Here is a 22223-nt window from a genome sequence, read left to right as displayed (position 1 = left end):
GAAACTAGAAGAAAGGTAATTCCGGCAGGGGGAATTGTGACCATCGACCCATTGACCACGTCCCCAAATTATACCACCTACTCAAAAGATAAAGGCGGAGAAAAGAACTGAGCATGTGTTCTAGTTAGCATGCTAGGCAAAGAAATCTAAACCAATCATTTAATAGAATAACAATGCATAGGTATTAGAAAGATGAATATGTTAATGTTTTATGTATAAATAACCACTGATTTGGAGCTTTGGTGTGCTGTCTTGGGACAGACACCCATATCTGTGCAAATATGCAATAAAATACCTCTGCTCTGTGTGTATATTGGTGTATTGCACACTGACCGGGTAAATGAACCCCCAGTTTTGGGACAACGCTATGTTCTGCCCAATGGCCAATTTTCACAAAACCTATACCTATATCAGTTTTGGTTAGAATCAACCACTGGGGACGAAGACACTTTCTGACTGCATGAGCCTCATTTTCTTAAGGAACCAGGCAAAAAAGACTATGAAGATGATCCCACCAACTCTCTCATTTTTTGCAGTGTCTACTTGCCCATACAACTGGGAAGGTTTTCCAAATATCTATCTTGTTACAAATTAAACTCATTATTTCCTATCCTCATGGTCATGGAGAAAACGTGATTGTTCTCCTCTTCTTAATCACTTTCCTTTTAAAAATCTGAAGATGTATATTCTTTTGCACTCTTTTCTTTACTAAATTGAACAAACTCAGCCTTCTCTGCCTATCCTGAAATTATTTGCTTTACAAACTCCTTATAGCTCTGTTGCTCTTCTCAAATATCTTTCTAGATGGGTAGATCTGGTGTCCTAATGTGTATACAGTATTCCAATATATGCCTTCCCAGAAGTTAAAGTAATGGGGAAAAAATGCAGAAGTCTAACACAAAATTACTTCTGATCACAGACTGAATTTGCTTTTTTCTGTTGCATCATGCTGAGATTCTGTTTCAATATAGTCACTAAACATTTCTCTGCAACTGTGTCACTTTTAGTCAATAATTTCTCATTGTGCATTTCCACAGTCAGTGCATATACACTTGACTTTATGCAATTTCATCTTATACAACAATAATTCACTGGGAAATTTACACATAGGTAGACACACAAACTCATTCTGGAAGATATTTGCCTGACTCACCAACTGATTATAGTAAAAGCAATATTTACTTTATTAAGGACTATATGAAGTAATATGTAACCCTCATAGGCCAGTGAGATCTGGTTCATGTTCTTACAGTGTTTGTTCCACATTAAGGATAGCAATTACTGTGTAGGCAAATTCAGATATTCATGCCCACTTCTTTACATGAACTAATTGCTATTCCTCAGAAAACACAGGTGCAGAAAGTGAGTTCATTTTATTAACAAAGCAATCAGTCCTAAACCCAATTCAACAATTCTTCCATATTACAAGAAAGCATTTAGGCATCTTACAAGCCTGAAGCTTGGCCTTCATCTTCTTGATCTCATTAGAACTTTAATAAAAGCAAGTGTTTAATTAAGTGATAAACATATCTAAAAAAGATGTATGGACTTAAACACACACTTGAATACTTGGCTAAAACAGTGAGCCCCACGCATGATCTCAATATTTTGTAGGACTGGAACCACAATTTTCCATGTAAGCAGCAGGAATGAGTTACTCTATGTCCATCCCACTGAAAGGCACTACAGTCTTTCAGGGATATGTATTTAAACTAAAAACCCCCCACAAAATCTTTCTAACTGATAATTTTTCACTGTACTTTTTGCTAAATCTAAACTGTAAGTAATCTAGAAAAACAGTCACAAAGTTGTACCGGCACCAACTCTGTTTCCCAAAGTTCATGAACTGCACAGTGCAATTGGGTGGGAAAATAATCGCATTCTTATACTCTGCTTTGGGTGCATCAGTTCAGCTCAGAATTGAGCTGAAGTGAATCTTCTGATTATCCTTACTTACAAGACTTATGTTCACAGGCATGGTAGTCTCGGGGCATGTAAACTAGTCAAACTAGATTAGAAGATGTGCTCCATGCATGGATCAAATGCACTTCTAGCTGCTAAAACATGTTCAGCCCACTGAATCAGACTAGAGATAGTCCAAAGTCAAAGCCATGTCACTGAGTGTGATGCATATAGTGTGGACATCATACTCTCACCAGCAAATGACTCAGCAGAAAGATGCACTCCTTTGTGCTCCACTACTTAATAAAAGAGACACAGCCAGCGACCACTGTTAAAGACAGGATAATGAGCTGGATGGGTCTTTTTGCCATTCCACATTATGTTCTTATGATCTACCAATTCCTTATCATACATGTCCTATTTCATGCCCATTAATGACAGGAGGCCATTAGAAGTTAAAACATTTTATATTAAGGAAACAGGAAGAGAGAGAAGGGAATTAACAAGGATTGGAAGGTTTTAACTTAGAAGACAGAAGCTATCCTTACTCACATGTATTGTAGGTTGACGTTTTTCACAAATGCCTGATGGGACACAAACCTTAAGCCTGAATCCACCACAGTCCTGTGAAAGTATATAAAACTTAGAACAGTTCATTTAAAATACAATGGAAAGAATAATGATAATGTTTAAAATAAGAATGTGGATGAAATATCAACTAGGCTGAACTGCAAGCTCTACAGCTATCTTCTATAATGCAGAAAGTTAGCCCTACTCTCTCATGAGGTCCGTAAATGCTTCTGCAAGAGAAATAAAGAAATATAATTATCCCATATACTCACAGATTTTTAAGTCCAACATAAAATCCAACTTCATTGTCATTGATACTTTCGAATTTCTGCTGGTTTGTGATGTAACTGTTGAAAAAGACAAAAAACAAAGTCAGAAAGTGGCTCCTTCCATGGCTTTGATTGATCAGAAGTCAGCAGTGAAGTCTGCAAGCTGGCAGTGATTGCTGACATATTGCACTGTATTTGGTTTATGTGGCAAGGTTTTGGTAGAAGGAGGGGCTGCAGGGGCGGCTTCTGTGAGAAGATGTCAGAAGCTGCCCCCATGTTGGACAAAGCTAGTTTCACCTGTCTCCAAGATGGACCCACTGCTGGCTAAACCTGAGCGAATCAGTGACACTGGTGGCTCCTCTGTGATAACATATTTAAGAAGGAGTAAAAACTGCTGCACAACAGCAACTGGGAGAGAGGAGCAAGAAAAATTTGAGAGAAACAACCATGCAGATACCAAGGTCAGTGAATAAGGAGGGGGAAGAGGTGGTCCAGGTGCCAGAGCAGAGATTCCCCTGAGGCACGTGGTAAAGACCATGGTGACGCAGGTTGTTCCCCCTACAGCCCATACAGGATCACGGTGGAGCAGATATCCATCCTGTAGCCCGTGGAGGACCCCACACCAGAGCAGGTGGATGTGTCCTGAAGGAAGCTGTGACCCCATGGACAGCCCATGCAGGAGCAAGTCTTCTGGCAGGACCTGTGGAAGCAGTCTGTTCCTGAAGGACTGTACCCCATGGAAAGGGCCCATGCTGGAGCAGTTCTTGAAGGCCTGCAGCTCGTGGGAAGGACCCACACTGGAGCATTTTGTGAAGGACTGTCTCCCATGGGAGGGACCCCACACTGGAGCAGGGGAAGAGTGTGAGGAGGAAGGAGTGGCAGAGACAAAGCGTTATGAACTGACCATTAACCTCATTCCCCATCCTCATGTGCCACTCAGAGGGAGGAGGTAGAGAAGTGGGGAGTGAAGTTGAGCCTGGGAAGAAGGGAGGGGTGGAGGGAAGGTGGTTTTTTTTAGATTTGTTCTTATTTCTCATTATCCTCCTCTGATATGATTTGTGATAATTTAAATTAATTTCCCCAAGTCAGGCTGTTTTGCCTGTGACAGTAATTGCTGAGTGATCTCCCTGTCCTTATCTTGACCCATGAGCTTTTCATCATACTTTTTTCCCCTTGTCCTGTTGAAGAGGGAGAGCGATAGAGCAGCTTCGTGAGCACCTAGCGGCAAGCCAAGGTCAACCCACCACATGCAATTAATACTGAGCTCTAGTTAAAGCACCTGCAGAGCAAAAGTGCTCATTAAAATCTTCTTCATCATTTATTACTGTGGTATGGGGCTGGAGGAGGAACAGCTGAGTTTTGCACAGGGGAAACGAGTTCAAGGAAAGAAGTCACCCTGAAGACACAATAAATAAAGCTGCATTACAGTGTCACTGTTTTCCAGGACACTGCTTCATGGGTTTTACAACAGGAAAAGGGTCAACTTTCATGGTAGTAGCAGAGTTGCTCCCATTTACATTTGAGGGGGCTGCTCTCGTCTTATTTCCCTTATTTTGTTCTTAACTTAATCACTCATTAAATTAATTTTCTCCTTTTCCCAAAATAGTTAGTTTTATTTTATAAGGTGTGGCAATAGGAAAACAGAAGAAAGGGAAGCTACACTTCATTATATTACATACACAAGTGGAAATAGAGAAGAGAAACTGTCATAACAGACCAAAGTACTGTCAGTCCTCTCACATACCATGAATTTCTGCTTGAACTCCAAAAAGATGTGGGCATGCAAGCTAGTCTTTTGTATTATTACCATGCAAGATCTATGAATGATCAGTGACATCCCACAGATTGGAAATTAAAATGTTGTACAGATAATACATGGGATGATACATAGATTATCTCTACTATAGGCAGAAAAAAGTTTCACAATGCATATCATGCTGTCCGGGAAGGAAGAATCAGAGGAAAGTGTAATTCAACTGACCTTATGAGCAGAAACATAAGTCTGCTGTGGGAAATCACCTTGTCAAAGAGTTCATACATTTCAAAAGATAACCCCAGTCACAGACAAACTGAAAATGAGATTCATTTGTATTTTCATAAGCATCCAGAATTAAGCAAAGCCACAATACAGTACATTTTCATAAACAGGAGTATTTATGTTCCGAGAGTAAAACTTGTTTTCACTTTAAGTGTTTCTTCTATTTAAAGTAACTCTGGTGAATTGGAGAAGAAAGTGTATCATTTTCCCAAAGACAGTAAAATCTACCATAGCTGGTGTTTTAGAGAAATCTTTTGTGTGCCCACATCCCAACAGAAGCTTGAGAATCTCAAGAGGTGGGGTGTGCTTCCCTCCAAGCTGCAAAGGTGACTTAAACTACGGTCTTGCCGAGCACCAGGAAAAGCAAAAAAATTCCCCTAACAGGATTCATTGCCTCTTGGGAAAAATAAAGGCAGACAAAAGACAACACGTGATACTGGACAAAACACATTATCACACCATCATATGAAAACAATGACTGCTCTGCAGAGGTTCTTAGATTAACATGGGGCACCCACTGTAAGTTAAATGCCCTTTGTTGGATTTTTAAATAAATTTTATTTGATCTCTTGGGGTTTATTAATCTATTTTTCATTTCATAGAATCATAGAATCATAAAATCATAGAATCATAGAATGGTTTGGGTTGGAAGGGACCTCAAAGATCATCTAGTTCCAATCCCCCTGCTGCAGGCAGGGACACCCGCCACTAGACCACGTTGCCCAAAGCCTCATCCAACCTGGCCTTGAACACTTCCAGGGATGGGGCCTCCACAACCTCTCTGGGCAACCTGTTCCAGTGCCTCAGCACCCTCACAGTAAAGAATTTCTTTCTAAAATCTAATCTAAATCGACCCTCTTTCAGTTTAAAGCCATTACTCTCATCCTATCATTATGTGCCCTTGTAGAAAGTCCCTCTCCATCTTTCTTGTAGGACTCCTTCAGGTACTGGAAGGCGGCTATAAGGTCTCCCTGGAGCCTTCTTTTCTCCAGGCTGAACAATCCCAACTCTCAGCCTGTCCTCATAGGAGAGGTGCTCCAGCCCTCTGATCAGCTTCGTGGCCCTCCTCTGGACTTTCTCCAACAGCTCCATGTCTCTCCTGTACTGGGGCCCCCAGAGCTAGATGCAGTACTCCAGGTGGGGTCTCACAAGAGCGGAGTAGAGGGGCAGAATCACCTCCCTCGACCTGCTGGACATGCTGTTTCTGATGCACCCCAGGATACAATTGGCTTTCTGGGCTGCAAGTGCACACTGCCAGCTCTTGTTGAGCTTCTCATCAATCAATACCCCCAAGTCCTTCTCCTCAGGGCTGCTTTCAATCCATTCCTCGCCCAGCCTATAGTCGTGCTTGGGATTGCCCTGACCCACGTGCAGGACCTTGCACTTGGCCTTGTTGAACTTCATGCGGTTCGCATGGGACCACCTCTCCAGCCTGTCAAGGTCCCTCTGGATGGCATCCCTTCCCTCCAGCGTGTCGACCACACCACACAGCTTGGTGTTGTCGGCAAACTTGCTCGATCCCACTGTCCATGTCACCAACAAAGATGTTGAACAGTGCCGGTCCCAGTACTGACCCCTGAGGGACGCCACTCGTTACTGATCTCCACTTGGACAACTCTTTGAGTGTTACCATCCAGCCAATTCCTTATCCACCGAGTGGTCCATCCATCGAATCCATGTTTCTCCAATTCAGAGACAGGGATGTCATGTGGGACAGTGTCAAATGCCTTGCACAAGTCCAGGTAGATGACGTCAGTTGCCCTTCCCTTATCCACCAACACTGTAGCCCCATCATAGAAGGCCATCAAATTTGTCAGGCATGATTTGCCCTTAGTGAAGCCGTGCTGGCTGTCACCAATCAATCACCTCCTTATTTTCCATGTGCCTGAGCATAGTCTCCAGGAGGGTCTGCTCTATGATCTTTCCAGGCATGGAGGTGAGACTGACTGGCCTGTAGCTCCCTGGGTCTTCCTTTTTTCCCTTCTTAAAAATGGGGGTTATGTTCCCCCTCTTCCAGTCAGTGAGAACTGGACTGCCAGGACTTCTCAAATGTGATGGCAAGTGGCCTGGCCACTTCACCTGCCAGTTCCCTCAAGACCCATGGTTGCATCTCGTCAGGTCCCATGGACTTGTGCACCTCCAGGTTCCTTTAGATATTCTTGAGCCTGATCTCCTACAGTGGGCGGTTCTGCATTCTCCCAGTCCCTGCCTTTGCCTTCTGTTACTTGGGTGGTATAGCTAGAGTCATTGCTGGTTAAGACTGTAGGCGAAAAAGTCATTGAGTGAGTGAGTACCTCAGTCTTCTCCATATCCTAGGTAACAAAGTCTCCCATTTATTGTTTGATTTATGCATTTTGCCAAGTAAAAACAATTAAGAAGTCTAGTAAAGGCTATCGGGCCTTCCATTTGAGAATCCTGTAAGTGGATGATCTTACTGCATCTGAATTTGCAGGGGATTTAATTGTCTCATCTGTCACTTAGACCTCATAATGCTAAAATAAAGTTATGCAAAAAGTATCTTCCTCACTCTGTTCTCAACATTCAAACAATGAGCACCCTGCAAGACCCTAAGGAGACAGGACAAATGCAGAAGACCAGGAATGAAGGAAAACTGACAGAGAAACACAGAGGGAGACGGGACTCAGAAGAGTAAAAGAGAAGAAACTGAGCAACCAGTTTATAGTAGCCATCAACAATTCTCTGACAAGCACTACCATAACCTAGCTCCATCACTTAAACACATTTATCACAAATCCAAATCTGACATTGCAATTTTAAGCATAAAAACATTTAACTAGAACCTCCCACTATGAGAAGCTACAAAACTGACATAACTTACAGTGTCACATAGAAATATATTAGTGTATTACATTCTGTGGTAAACCTCAACCAGTGTAAAAGAGCTCAGCTCTACTGAAGTTAATGAAGCTACCACAATTTACACCAGATTAAGATCTGAGTATGAGCAGACCATCTATAAAAAAATAAAAATAAACATTAAAAAATCAGTATTGGTCCATTAGGGAACAAACCAAAGGGAAAACACTTGGAATGACGAAGCAACCTAATTTCATAATCTTTCCTTCCCTATCTTTCTCTTATTGCATCCCTTAAAAAAATAATAACAAAAAGAAAGTTCTACACTTTACTCTGAGCTAGTACTAGGCTGCTTATGGTGAATGATTTCTGACTTTCCATAACTGTACTTCAAGTAGGGACTCAGAAGAAATTTTGTCTAAGTGCAACTATAAACTACTCAAAATAATAACTGTTATTCAATATATTTGTATACCACCCACTTAGTACAGAACATAACAGTAAAGCAAATTTTACACAGTTGGAAATCCCTGGAGTAGACAGATATAGATTACAACAAGTAGGTCAGGTTCTCCTATGCTTCCTTACTTGCTGAACAAATCTTTTTTAAAGTTAAATCTTTGCAGCTCTTTCACATCAGTGAGAAAGAAAGAAGTACAATGGCTGTGCACTTCAAAGGGAAGCTATTCTTTTGTTTAATTTAAAGAGAGGTTTAAAATAAAAACTCTTCTCTAAGTGAAGTCTGTTGTTACCTTCTTCACAACTGCTCTACCTTGATGTTATTTATCATCAAACATTAATACTCTAAAAGCTCCAACTTGCAGTGGGTAGTGCTGAGAAATGCAATTTGCCTGCCTGTCCTTAAGAATATCCAGCCTGTTCTTTAATAGAACTTTTTTTTTTTGTAGCACAGAAGAAAAACATCCTGACTCGTGGCTGGCTGAAGTCACATGAAGAGTTTGTGAACTCCCACTAAACACCACGAAGTGTAACACTGCAGATATCTGTCAGGATGTTATTACCCAATCGGATGACACTTATCAGCTCACAAATTATTGCCTCTAAACCAAACCCTCAGCTGTCTACAATACTATTCACTTGATTATACTATAGCATTTTGCCTTTCCTTCAGTGAGTCATCAGTAAACTATTTTTTGTACCTTTAATTTAATGTCCCCTTCATAAACTACTGATTCATTCTCATAAAGGCATTCAGAATCATATACCTAATGACTGCACATTGAAACCTATATACTTGTTATACCTAGCACACTTCAACAACTTAACTATTGAATAATATCACATATTCATATTTCACCACTTCTGCAAAATTCAGGAAAGGATATTTGTGTTGGGTTTGCGTGGCAAGGTTTTGGTAGCGGGGGGTGGGGCTACAGGGGTGGTTTCTGTGAGAAGCTGCTAGAAGCTCCCCCTGTGTCTGATAGAGCCAATGCCAGCCGGCTCCAAGATGGACCTGCCCCTGGCCAAGGCCAAGCCAATCAGTGCCTCTGTGATAATATATTTAAGAAGGAAAAAAAAACAGTCAGAGAGAGCTTTTTGCAGCCAGAGAGAGGAGTGAGAAGATGTAAGAAACTCTGCAGACACCAAGGTCAGTGAAGAAGGAGGGGGAGGAGGTGCTCCAGGCGCCGGAGCAAGATCCCCCTGCAGCCCGTGGTGAAGACCGTGGTGAAGACCATGGTGAAGCAGGCTGTCCCCCTGCAGCCCATGGAAGAAGGATGAGGGGGTGTAGAGATTCCACCTGCAGCCCATGGAGGACCCCAAGCCAAAGCAGGTGGAGGCACCTGAAGGAGGCTGTGACCCCGTGGGAAGTCCGTGCTGGAGCAAGCTCCTGGCAGGACCTGTGGATCCGTGGAGAGAGGAGCCCATGCCAGAGCAGGTTTGCTGACAGGACTTGTGACCCCTGTGGGGGACCCACGCTGGAGCAGTCTGCTCCTGAAGGTCTGCACCCCGTGGGAGAGACCCACAATGGAGCAGTTCATGAAGGACTGTAGCCCGTGGGAGAGACTCACACTGGAGAAGTTCGTTAAGGACTGTCTCCTGTGAGAGGGTCTCCATGCTGGAGCAGGGGAAGAGCGTGAGGATTCCTCCCCTTGAGGATGAAGAAGCGGCAGAAACAACATGTGACGAATTGACCGTAACCCCCATTCCCCATCCCCCTGTGCTGCTGAGGGGGGAGGAGGTTGAAGCCAGGAGTGAAGTTGAGCCCGGGAAGATGGGAGGGGTGGGGGGAGGTGTTTTAAGATTTGATTTTATTTTTCATTCCTCTACTCTGTTTTGCTTGGTAATAAATTAGATGAATTTCCTCTCTAAGTTCAGTCTGTTTTGCTCGTAACGATAATTAGTCAGTGATCTCTCCCTGTCCTTATCTCGACCCATAAGCTTTTCATTATACTTTTTCTCCCCTGTCTAGTGAATGAGGGGAGTGATAGAGCAGCTCTGGTGGGCACCTGGCCCCAGCCAGGGTCAACCCACCACAATATTTTAAAATCCTATAGTAGAAGATTTAACTCTTTCAAATAACTTTTTTAAGAGAGTGGTCTTCATTTTCGTGCATTACACATGTAAAAAACTGCACAAAGTCAGTGAAACAACTTTTTGAATTATGAAAGCATGAAATGAAAGCCATTTCTATACTTTAAAACAGTTTAGATTCTTTTGTGCTTCAACAGCTCAAAAGAAGATTTCACTCTGAACTTTCAAATCTGACATGTCCATTTTCTTAAACTGAAAACATTTGATCAGCAGAACTATGTCTTCCTAACATATTTGATTTTCTCTATTTTCTCTGGATTTACATATATTAAGGTATACTACTCCATTTGGAGCTATATTGGAAAACCAGCCACATGCTAGTATCAATGACATAGAGGTAAGCAAACAACACTGTAATTTTCTCCAGAAATATTTCTGTTGCCAGAAAACTCCCTTTATGTGAAAAATATTTTCTTAACACTCCAAAAAAATGAATCAATTATATGTTTAGCCCTGATTCATAAAGCTAGGGGGAAAAATGTTCTGAAAATTAATAAACATTCCCTAGTAAAATGTTTCTGAACTGTAGGAAATCTTTTTATTCTGAGTTATTTTTTCACCAGATCTTTAGGGAAAAAGGCAGCACACTCCAGACATTGAACTGTCAGTAGATGAATTACCATTTAATGACAAGTCACATATGTCCCTAGTCTACACTACTGTGAGAGCTTTATGCAACATCCACAATTAAACACTGCAAAATTCCCTAGTGCTGTTTTTTATGACAAACTCAAATATCAAACGAAGTTCACCAAAAGATATGCTAAAGCTTACAGACATTTTCAGCACACTTGGGCTGATTTATGGTTATGTATCAAAATCATGAAAAATGTGTAGGCTGGACAAAATATTTGAACTTAGCAGATTCAAATGGATTTCATTTGCAGTCCCGCTGAAACTGTTAGGAAATTATCATTCCCTAACTATTATACCAATTAATCTTAATAGTATGAAATTATATTATCTTTTTAAGAGATATATATTTTACATTGTATACTGCATAACCATTCAGCATAACTAAAGGGCTCCAGCTCACTGCAAGGAGGAGGACAGCCCCCACCTCAAAGATAGGGACCTTTGTTTCTCAGAATCTTAAAGCCATCCACAAAGAAGAAAAGTTACCCCTGGACTACTGAGATCACGCCAGCATCCTAGCCCCTCTAACACTTTTGTGAAACCCTTCCATTATCTGGCATTATAGATAAGGGACTGCAGCAAGACCGACTCCAGGGATATCTAGATCAAGAAAGAAGCAGATGGATGATGACACCATAGAATTATAGTTGCTTTGCAAAACAGTAGTGTGTGTGTGTGTGTTAAGTAGTGACTGATCATATCGCGTTGTACCTGAATGCTTGAAAGGTATAAGAACCCTGTGTAAAACCACATTTGGGGTGTCCCAATTTGAATGGGACACCTCACACTCTTGTAATTCTCTCCTCAGTTGGCACGGGCTGGTTGCGAAATTTTCATGACAAAATCAAACATAAAATAAAGCTCAAGGGGTGTGAACTCACATAGTTTGAAAATATAGAACTATATAACTTTGCATATCAGGAATTCCGGTTTCAGACAGATGTAGGGACCAATGATATAATATCCACTCAAGAAAGAAATTTTTATATGTAGGACGAAGCTCTCGCAGGACAGATTCTCTAACAGCAGGCTAATGAGCATAATGTAGATACCTATGCTAGCAGCAAGTTCTTTACAGATATACATGCTCAGTCCTATTCCACTTTGGTTTATTTTATTGTCTTGATCTGGTATCATCAGTCCCAGATTTCAGAAGGCCAACATCAAGAAACAAAATATTCCATAAGTCAGAAAAGAGTCAGAGTCTCCAGTTAGCCCACTGTGGACTTGCCTAGAATTAAGCAATTTTACAAACAGATGCTCGACTCTTTGGCTATGCAGCATCTCCTGACAAATTCTCAGAAGTCCTGTGGGGGCTTTTTTGAGTTTGTTTTCACTTTTTTTAAACTGTAAATCATTTTTTATTTCACAAAGAGTAGAAAACTGATTGCCACTGTATTTGGTCTGGCTGGGATGGAGTTAATTTTTCCCATTGCAGCCCTCATGGTGCTGTGCTGTGTATTGGTAGCTAGCAAGGTGTTGATAACACACCAGTGTTTTCGTTATGCACAGCATCAAGGCTGTCTCTCCAACATTCTCTCCCCTCACAGGTAGGCTGGGGGTGGGCAAGATCTTGGGAGGGGACACAGCCAGGACAGCTGACCCCAATTGACCAAAGGGATATTCCATACCATATGACATCTGCTCAGCAATAAAAGCTAAGAGAAAGGAGGAGGAAGAGGGCGCATTCATTATTTACAACATTTGTCTTCCAGAGCAACTGCTACACATACTGAAGCCCTGCTTCCCGGGAAGTGGCCGGACATCGCCTACTGATGGGAAGTAGAGGATAAATCTTTTGTTTTTCCTTTGCTTCCATGCGCGACCTTTTGCTTTTGCTTTATTAAACTGCCTTTATCTTGACCCACGAGGGGTTTTTTCCATCTTATTTTTCTCCCCTCCCTGTCTTGTTGAGGGGGGGGAGTGAGAGAGTGGCTTGGTGGGCACCTGGCATCCAGCCAAGGTCAACCTGCCACAGTCCTTAAAGTCATACTCCCATTTAGAGTATTTAACCATTAGTCACAGAAGACTATGGGAGGTAGCTTTCCATATGCCAGTATATCAGTTCTAGAGCTGATAGAATTAAGTCTTGGACCTTTCTTTGCAACCACTGACACACACTTTTTTGGAGCAAATTCTTCAGTACATATATCCCACATTCAGAAAAGGTACTGTTCAGGGCTATCTGGAACAAAGGCCAAGGTCACAGATTATAGTTAGCTTCCAGAACTCCCTATTCTTATCTGTGGCTGTTTCAACTGCAAGGAGACACCAGGAGTCATTCTGCTCCATGCCACGATGCTATGATTGTCCAATTAGTAGTATCCAATTAGTAGCATGCAGATGCTATTGGGAATTGCTTCTCCAAAGCTGACATTCTGAACAATTAGCACCAATCCACCATCTTAAAGCAGGAGAAAGCTGGAATTAAGTGGAGATCCCAGTCTTGTTTTGACACTGCAGGAGCGGATCCATACTCTTGCTTAAGACTGCAACTCCCTGGGAAATGGAAAGCCCATGGTTTGCCAGTTAACCTTAGTTCACTCCTTACAGTATGCAAACATTAAGGCAAAAGTAAAAATAAATTAATATGACCACAATGCAGAATTTAAGAAAACAGTTGCTATATTTAGAAAATGGGAATATGAAATGTAATGCACCCTTAGGCTTACTTATGTCTCTGGTTTGGCTTGAAGGTGTGTGTTCTGTTCTTTTCAAGTAGCAGCATACCAAATCAAGCTAACTCTCAAGACATTTCATGCAGCTCTCCAGATTTGTGAATCATGTCCTCAAGCAACACTTTCAGAATTACTTTCCCCAGAATTAATGCAAAGCTTATTTGCCTATTTTCTCCATTAGGATCTTCATTCCTGTCACCACCACCCCCCGAGCTCCATGAAGTTCATATGTTTGATATTTCACCAAGACATCAATTCTTAACATTTCTCCAGAGCACAGGTGACAGCTATAGTCTAGCTTTTCCTTAGCAAAGATTTTTGGGAAATGGTGATACCCCTTGATATAGTCAGAAAGAACTATCAGCTGTCCAGACAATAAAGAATTTATTTATAAAGGCATATCTTAAATGCTGGCCTTATACTTTTCTACAAAACACATTTCCCCCACTGCGTATGAAATAATCTCTGCAGACTGTCAGGAAGGGGCTTAAATTCCTGTATGGACCCTTTATAATATATACACAAAAAAAATCACACATTAAATAAACATACAAAAGGAGAGCAATGAATGTGGCTGTTTATTAGTTCTTGACAGAGAGTAGACATAAGAGTTTAAAAATTTTCTTTTAAATTTGGCTTGCTAGGAAGAAAGGATGTCTTCAAGGAATGAATAAATGCAAAGAAATATATGTGACAATTCTTTCTCCTATAGAGTCACCTAGTGCGATGACTTTTCAGAGACTAGTAACACAATGTCTCTTTTTCAACATTTGCATACACCACCTCTGTAGCTGTCACTGGCCTTCATGCAAATAAGACTGACAAAACATCAGTTCCATAACAGTGCAGTAAGACTGATCCTAACCATCCCTTAGACACATCTTTTCAGGTCTTTCAGTGAATCAAAACATTAAAGCATCTTGGTTGATGTCGAAACCTTTGAATTCTTTTTTTCCCAGGCACTCATGTTCAAGCAGTGACTTTGTAGAAGGGATATCTTAAGAGTTAGATAAGTACTTGCTGACGTAATTCAGTGTGCTTTACAACATTTAAGTCCTTTTCCTATCTTCAAGTTTTGATACATTCAGTATTCCCTGACTCTTTGATTCAACAGAAGAAATTCCCGCAGAAATTCCCTCTGAAACCAGTCTTCCTCCCAAGTATATTATTTCCACTGTTTGACATTAATAAGTAGCTTTGTTCAGTTAAAAATTATTATCTCCTGTAATGTTAAATACTCTTCAGTCTTTTCTGATATTCACTGAATCAAGACATATGTCCATACCTGCTACACTTTCCATTGTTTCATTCATTGCATGCAATATACCTCAAGCCAAACAGATTAAGAGGTAGTACTTCCAAATGATGGACTGAAACTGCAAAGCTTAAAGCTATCTATCCAGGAAAATTCATCTATATCCTGTTAATGCATTAAATTTGCTGAATAACTTGACTCCTGACATCTCAAACAACATTCTCCTTTCCATAAGCCAGCAAAAATGTTCCTTTTTCTGGTTTTATTTATCTGAAGACTCTACATATGGTCATAGTCTCCATTCTTTTTTTCTCTGCAATTATTAAATAGAGAACTCACTTTGTACATATTTTTCTGTTCTTCAAATGATACCATTACCTCGGCTTTCTAGGCCCAGAACAGGTTGCCACCTTCTGCATATCAATACCTATTTTACCATTTATACTTAACTGACACATTATTGGAGAACATTTCAACAGCATTAAAATTGCTCCTCTGTTAAAGCATTTCAGAGGCACTCTTTATTCTTCCACATTTATGTGCTCTTTACAGTTCCCTATTTCACTTTCTGTTATCACATTTATTTCCATTCCATTCTCTGTTCTGTATAGTCCATTCTTGCTCATTTTAATTGGCCAGTCTTTTTAATTTATAGCTTCTTCCACTAGTATTCCTAAATCAGCACTTCACCTTCACTTGAGGAATCCCATTCTTGGCTTAATACAAGCAGTTTCTTGCTTGCATTGCATATTTTAGCATAATGATGTGTTTATGACACTTTCTGCACATTTGTCACTACCCAGAGCATTTCTAATACTCATGCTGACTGACATATTGCTGCCACTGTTTCCATAGGTTTTCATATACGTCTGCTTGGTCAAGTTAATTTCTGGGAAATTGTCCCTTGCAATGGGAGACACAGTAAAATGTTCTGTTTTTCTCATCCTTCGGTCTGTTTATCCTTATGGTTTTCCTAATTATGGAACACTGCTGCACACACCTTTCATAATTCCTCCAATCTACACACCTTCCAGCATTCCCCCAATCCTCAGGATGGGTGAATTACATCAGAGTGAGCTGCCAGTTCAATGATAACTACAACTCCTTAGGGTTGTCATCTCCTAAACCTTTCACTTTAGATACCAACTGTGGAGAGCAAAACTGCTTCAAGATAAACTGTTTATTAAAAATCATAATAAGATGCAAAGTGCTGTACAGCAGGCAAAAAATGCACATAAAAGCATATGGAAGAGGAGGGAATGACTGCCCTGTCTCCACGCAGACATGAATGCCATGGGGAGTTGCAAGAAATGTTCAGGGCAGGGAAGATCAAAACAATCTTTCTTCCACCCCCTCCCACCTCCAGGACAAGTGGTAACTATTTCTGTAGCTGTGCCATCTAGGTCCATACCCTACAAAACACATGGGCTTTGGGCAACAAGACAGCCACTGCACACGAATATGTCTCAGAATCTGCAGTGATGTCTCATGCGGAAAAAAACCCCAAAAGTTCTATCCAGAACTAATATATTTCCACTTTCGCATCTTTATACCATATATGGATTTGTGCAAATTCAAAATGTTTGCAAATGTATTTGAACCTAATGTGAAAAGTTCAAACTTTTCTGAAAACATATAAATAAATATGAGGCATATACAGTATTCAAAATATATGTAGGTTGCTACCACCCTGAACTTGAAAATACTTTGGCATATGCTTAAGTACACTGCATAGTTAGCCACATAGAAGTTAACAGAACTGGTCCTAGTAGGAGAGCTGTTATGGTTAAATCTGGCAGGCAGCTAAAACAACCACATAGCCATTTGCTCACTTCCCCCCTGCTCCCAGTGGGATGGGTGAGAGAATTGAAAAGGAAAAAAAAAGGTAAAACATGTGGGTAGAGGTAATGACAGTTTAATAGGACAGAAAATGAAGACAAAAATAATAGTAATAATAAAATAATAATAATAATAGAATATACAAAACAAGTGATGAACAGCACAATTTCTCACCACATGAAGGTGATAGCGAGTCCTCGAGTGGGACAGCCTCCCGGCCCACCACCCAGTTATATACAGAATATGATGTCGTTTGGTATGCAATATCCCTTTGGACAGTTTGGGTTAGCAGTCCTGGCTGTGTCCTCTCCCAGCTTCTTCGGTGTCCCTTGCCTTCTCTTTGGCACGCCAGTATGAGAAGCTGAAAAGCCCTTAACTGCTAGGCAACAACTAAAAACATCAGTGTATTAGCAATATTATTTTCATCCTAAATGCAAAACACAGCACTACATCACCTGCTAGGAAGAAAATTAATTATCATCTCAGCTGAAACCAGGACAGTATCCACCCATTATTCCATTCCATCTACGTTATGCCCAGGTCCTGTACTTCCCAATCCACTGCAATTAATCACCATTACTTTTCCTGTCTTTTGATATATACACACAGATATCATTCCCTTAGCCTATCTGACATCCCTATAAAACGTCTGCTGAGTTCATTTAATCCATGACTTCAGGCCCCATCTGTCATAACAGTCTCTCAGGGAAGGGGAGATGGTGTGTGATGCTGGATTGTTATGTGCGGCATCCGGAGTTCGTAGCTGATATATAGAACCATAGAATGGTTTGGGTTGGAAGGGAGCTCAAAGATCATCCAGTTCCAAACCCACTGCCATGGGCAGGGACACTCTTCACTAGACTAGGTTGCCCAAAGCTCCATCCAACCTGGCCTTCAACACTTCCAGGGATGGGGCATCCACAACCTCTCTGGGCAACCTGTTCCAGTACCTCACCACCCTCACAGTAAAGAATTTCTTCCTAACATCTAATCTAAATCGACCCTCCTTCAGCTTAAACCCATTACCCCTTGTCCTGGCACTACACTCCCTGATAAACAGTCCCTCACCATCTTGCCTGTAGGCCCCCTTCAGGTACTGGTAAGCCGCAATTAGGTCTCCCCGGAGCCTTCTTTTCTCCAGGCTGAACAACCCCAACTCTCTCAGCCTGTCCTCATAGGAGAGGTGCTCCAGCCCTCTGATCAGCTTCGTGGCCCTCCTCTGGACTCGCCCCAACAGCTCCATGTCTTTCTTGTCCTGGGGCCCCCAGAGCTGGATGCAGTACTCCAGGTGGGGTCTCACAAGAGCAGAGTAGAGGGGCAGGATCACCTGTTGAGCTTCTCATCAATCAATACCCCCAAGTCCTTCTCCTCAGGGCTGCTTTCAATCCATTCCTCGCCCAGCCTATAGTCGTGCTTGGGATTGCTCTGACCCACATGCAGGACCTTGCCCTTGGCCTTGTTGAACTTCATGCGGTTCGCACGGGCCCACCTCTCCAGCCTGTCAAGGTCCCTCTGGATGGCATCCCTTCCCTCCAGCGTGTCGACCACACCACACAGCTTGGTGTCGTCGGCAAACTTGCTGAGGGTACACTCGATCCCACTGTCCATGTCTCTGACAAAGATGTTGAACAGTGCCAGTCCCAGTACCGACCCCTGAGGAATGCCACTCGTCACTGATCTCCACTTGGACATTGAGCCATGACCACAACTCTTTGAGTGTGACCATCCAGCCAGTTCCTTATCCACCGAGTGGTCCATTCATCGAATCCATGTCTCTCCAATTGAGAGACAGGGATGTCGTGCAGGACAGTGTCAAATGCCTTGCACAAGTCCAGGTAGATGACGTCTGTCACTTTTCCCTTGTCCACCAATGTTGTAAGCCTGTCACAGAAAGCCACCAAATTTGTCAGGCACGATTTGCCCTTAGTGAAGCCGTGCTGGCTGTCACCAATCACCTCCTTATTTTCCATGTGCCTGAGCATAGTCTCCAGGAGGATCTGCTCCATGATCTTGCCAGGCACGGAGGTGAGACTGACCGGCCTGTAGTTCCCTGGGTCTTCCTTTTATCCCTTCTTAAAAATGGGGGTTATGTTCCCCCTCTTCCAGTCAGTGGGAACTTCACCAGACTGCCAGGACTTCTCAAATATGATGGCGAGTGGCCTGGCCACTTCACCTGCCACTTCCCTCAAGACCCATGGATGCATCTCATCAGGTCCCATGGATTTGTGCACCTTCAGGTTCCGTAGATATTCTCGAACCTGATCTTCTCCTACAGTGGGTGGTTCTTCATTCTCCCAGTCCCTGCCTTTACCTTCTATATTTATATGTGGCGCAGTCCATGCTCATGGTCTGTGGGTTGAAGATATCAGTCTGGAGGAAGTTGCTGGACGCTTCTTGCTGAAGCCAGTTCTGGTTTCATCACCTCTGCACCTTGTTCGGTTTTATCAAGTTCATTCTTCAATAATCTGGGTGGTTCTTACTGTAATACCATTGATGCAGCATAAAGCATTTGTAGTAGTGATGATATGCAGTAGCATGCAGTAATCAACATACAATTTAAATCATTGGCTATTCTCACCCAAAATCAAATCCTCTTGAGGTATACATCACACAGTCCCATCCTTCTGAATTACCCGCCAAGTGCATCCAGGTCCTTGAGCAAAAGCAATCCCACAGATGGGATTATACAGTACATAAAACTTTTAATTGGGCAGGGCCCGTTCAATTGGTAGATCCCCTAGTGTTAACTAACCAGGTGGCCTTTGCGAAATGTGTGTCCCAATGTTTGAAAGTCCCACCACCCATTGCTCTCAGTGTAGTCTTTAGCAGTCCATTGCCTCGTTCGATTTTCCCAGAGGCTGGCGCATGATGGATTGAAAAGGATGGATTGAATCCATTGAAATGGATTGAAAGCAGCCCTGAGGAGAAGGACTTGGGGGTATTGATTGATGAGAAGCTCAACATGAGCCGGCAGTGTGTGCTTGCAGCCCAGAAAGCCAATTGTATCCTGGGGTGCATCAAAAGAAGTGTGACCAGCAGGTCGAGGGAGGTGATCCTGCCCCTCTACTCTGCTCTTGTGAGACCCCACCTGGAGTACTGCATCCAGCTCTGGGGGCCCCAGGACAAGAGAGACATGAAGCTGTTGGAGAAAGTCCAGAGGAGGGCCACGAATCTGATCAGAGGGCTGGAGCACCTCTCCTATGAGGACAGGCTGAGAGAGTTGGGGTTGTTCAGCCTGGAGAAAAGAAGGCTCCAGGGACACCTAACTGCAGCTTACCAGTACCTGAAGGGGGCCTACAGGAAAGATGGAGAGGGACTGTTTATCAGGGAGTGTAGTGACAGGACAAGGGGTAATGGTTTTAAGCTGAAGGAGGGTCGATTTAGATTAGATGTTAGAAAGAAATTCTTTGCTGTGAGGGTGGTGAGGCACTGGAACAGGTTGCCCAGAGATGTTGTGGATGCCCCATCCCTGGAAGTGTTTAAGGCCAGGTTGGATGGAGCTTTGGGCAACCTAGTCTAGTGAAGAGTGTCCCTGCCCATGGCAGGGGGTTTGGAACTGGATGATCTTTGAGGTCCCTTCCAACCCAAACCATTGTATGATTCTATGATAGGGTATGTGATACACCCACTCAATGCCATGCTCTTTGGCCCAGGTGTCTGACTCAATTCTTTCTGGGGTGCCATGTCACCACAGGAATTGCTTTTCAAGGCCCAGGATAGTGTTCTGGGCAGTGGCATGGGGCACAGGATATGCTTCCAGTCATATGGTCATTGTTTCCACCATTGTAAGCACATGGCACTTGCCTTGATGGGTTTGTGGGAGTGTGATGCAGTCAGTCTGCCAGGCCTCCCCATATTTATATTTCAGCCATTGTCCTCCATACCACAGAGGCTTTACCCGCTTGGATTGCTTGATTGCAGCACATGTTTCACATTCATGGATAACCTGTGCAATAGCGTCCACGGTTAAGTCCGCCCCTCAATTATGAGCCCATCTATACATTGCATCTCTTCCTTGATGACCTGAGGTGTCATGGGCCCAGCAAGCTATAAATAATTCACCCTTACGCTGCCAGTCCAAATCCACCTGAGCCACTTCAATCTTAGCAGCCTGATCCACCTGCTGGTTGTTTTGATGTTCCTCAGCGGCCCGACTCTTGGGTACGTCGGCATCTACATGACGTACTGTGGTGTGTTGACCCTGGCTAGAGGCCAGGTGCCCACCAGAGCCACTCTATCACTCCCCCCTCCTTCACTAGACAGGGGAGAAAAAGTATAAAAAAAAGCTCGTGTGTCGAGATAAGGACACAGAGAGATCGTTCACCAATTACCGTCACAGTCAAAACAGACTTAACTTAGAAAATGAAAAAATCAGATAATTTATTATCAAGCAAAACAGAGTAGAGCAATGAGAAATAAACCCAAATCTTAAAAAAACCTTCCCCCACCCCTCTCTTCTTCCCAATTTGTACCTACTCCCCCTGCTGCAGTGCAGGGGGACCAGGAATGGGGGTTGTGGTCAGTTCATGACACGTTGTCTCTGCCGGTCCTTCCTCCTCAGGGGGAGGACTCCTCACACTCTTCCCCTGCTCCAGCGTGGGGACCCTCTCACAGGAGACAGTCCTTCACGATCTTCTCCAATGTGAGTCCTTCCCACGGGCTACAGTTCTTCACAAACTGCTCCAGTGTAGTTCTCTCCTACGGGGTGCAGACCTTCAGGAGCAGACTGCTCCAGCGTGGGGTCCCCCACGGGGTCACAAGTCCTGCCAGCAAACCTGCTCTGGCATAGGCTCCTCTCTCCATGGGTCCACAGGTCCTGCCAGGAGCTTGCTCCAGCACGGACTTCCCACGGGGTCACAGCCTCCTTCGGGCGTGTCTCCACCTGCTCTGGCATGGGGTCCTCCACGGGCTGCAGGTGGATATCTGCTCTCCATCATCGTCCATGGATGGCTGCAGGGGGACAGCCTGCCTCACCACGGTCTTCACCATGGGCTGCAGGGGGATCTCTGCTCCGGTGCCTGGAGCACCTCCTCCCCCTCCTTCTGCACTGACCTTGGTGTCTGCAAAGTTTCTGACATCTTCTCACTCCTCTCTCTGGCTGCAAAAGCTCTCTCTAACTGTTTTTTTTTTCCTTCTTAAATATGTTATCACAGAGGCGCTGATTGGCTTGGCCTTGGCCAGCAGTGTGTCCATCTTGGAGCTGGCTGGCATTGGCTCTATCAGACACAGGGGAAGCTTCTAGCAGCTTCTCGCAGAAGCCCCCCCTGTAGCCCCTCCCCCCCCCCCCCCCCGCTACCAAAACCTTGCCACACAAACTCAAAACACGTACTTTTACAACCAGCTTCTCTAGCGGGGCAGCAATAGCTTGCCACGATGGGGCAGCCCAGATGGGTTTGCCTCTGCACTTCCAGTTGCTCTGCTTCCATTGCTCTAACCACCCCCAGTTCCCCACCATGGCTCGGGGGTTTTGTGAGTGCCCCAAGTCGGTGTCTGCTCTGTCTTCCACTCTTGTGGATCTGACATGCCAGGTCATCGGATCCACACAGTCCTATAAACCTGGTTTTCCATTTCCTCCATCTGGCAGGAGGCAGGGCCCCTCTCATCCTGGTCATCGTATTTGCTACTCACTTCTTGTAAAGAAGACTTACAAGTCCCTTCAAGAGGAT

The 22223-nt window shown here is 43.3% G+C and overlaps 1 protein-coding gene across 4 annotated transcripts in view; it reads right to left on the bottom strand.

The window, feature by feature from the left end:
• The window catches only part of LOC104642870 (BDNF/NT-3 growth factors receptor-like), a 281490-nt gene that overhangs the window by 246302 nt on the left and 12965 nt on the right, over positions 1-22223 (bottom strand). For 3 of the 4 annotated variants that reach the window (XM_075738915.1, XM_075738916.1, XM_075738919.1), the window contains exons 3-4: positions 2745-2819; positions 2455-2526 (exon numbers count right to left, since the gene is read on the bottom strand). In XM_075738915.1, the coding sequence (XP_075595030.1) occupies positions 2455-2526; positions 2745-2819 (147 nt within the window). The remainder of the gene's footprint in view (positions 1-2454; positions 2527-2744; positions 2820-22223) is intronic. The other variant, XM_075738918.1, reaches the window with a different exon arrangement.

The sequence above is a fragment of the Balearica regulorum genome, chromosome W, assembly GCF_011004875.1.
Source record: "Balearica regulorum gibbericeps isolate bBalReg1 chromosome W, bBalReg1.pri, whole genome shotgun sequence".
Taxonomy (NCBI): Eukaryota; Metazoa; Chordata; class Aves; order Gruiformes; family Gruidae; genus Balearica; species Balearica regulorum.
Note: the sequence above shows the minus strand (reverse complement) of the source record. Positions and strands in the feature narration are given on the sequence as shown.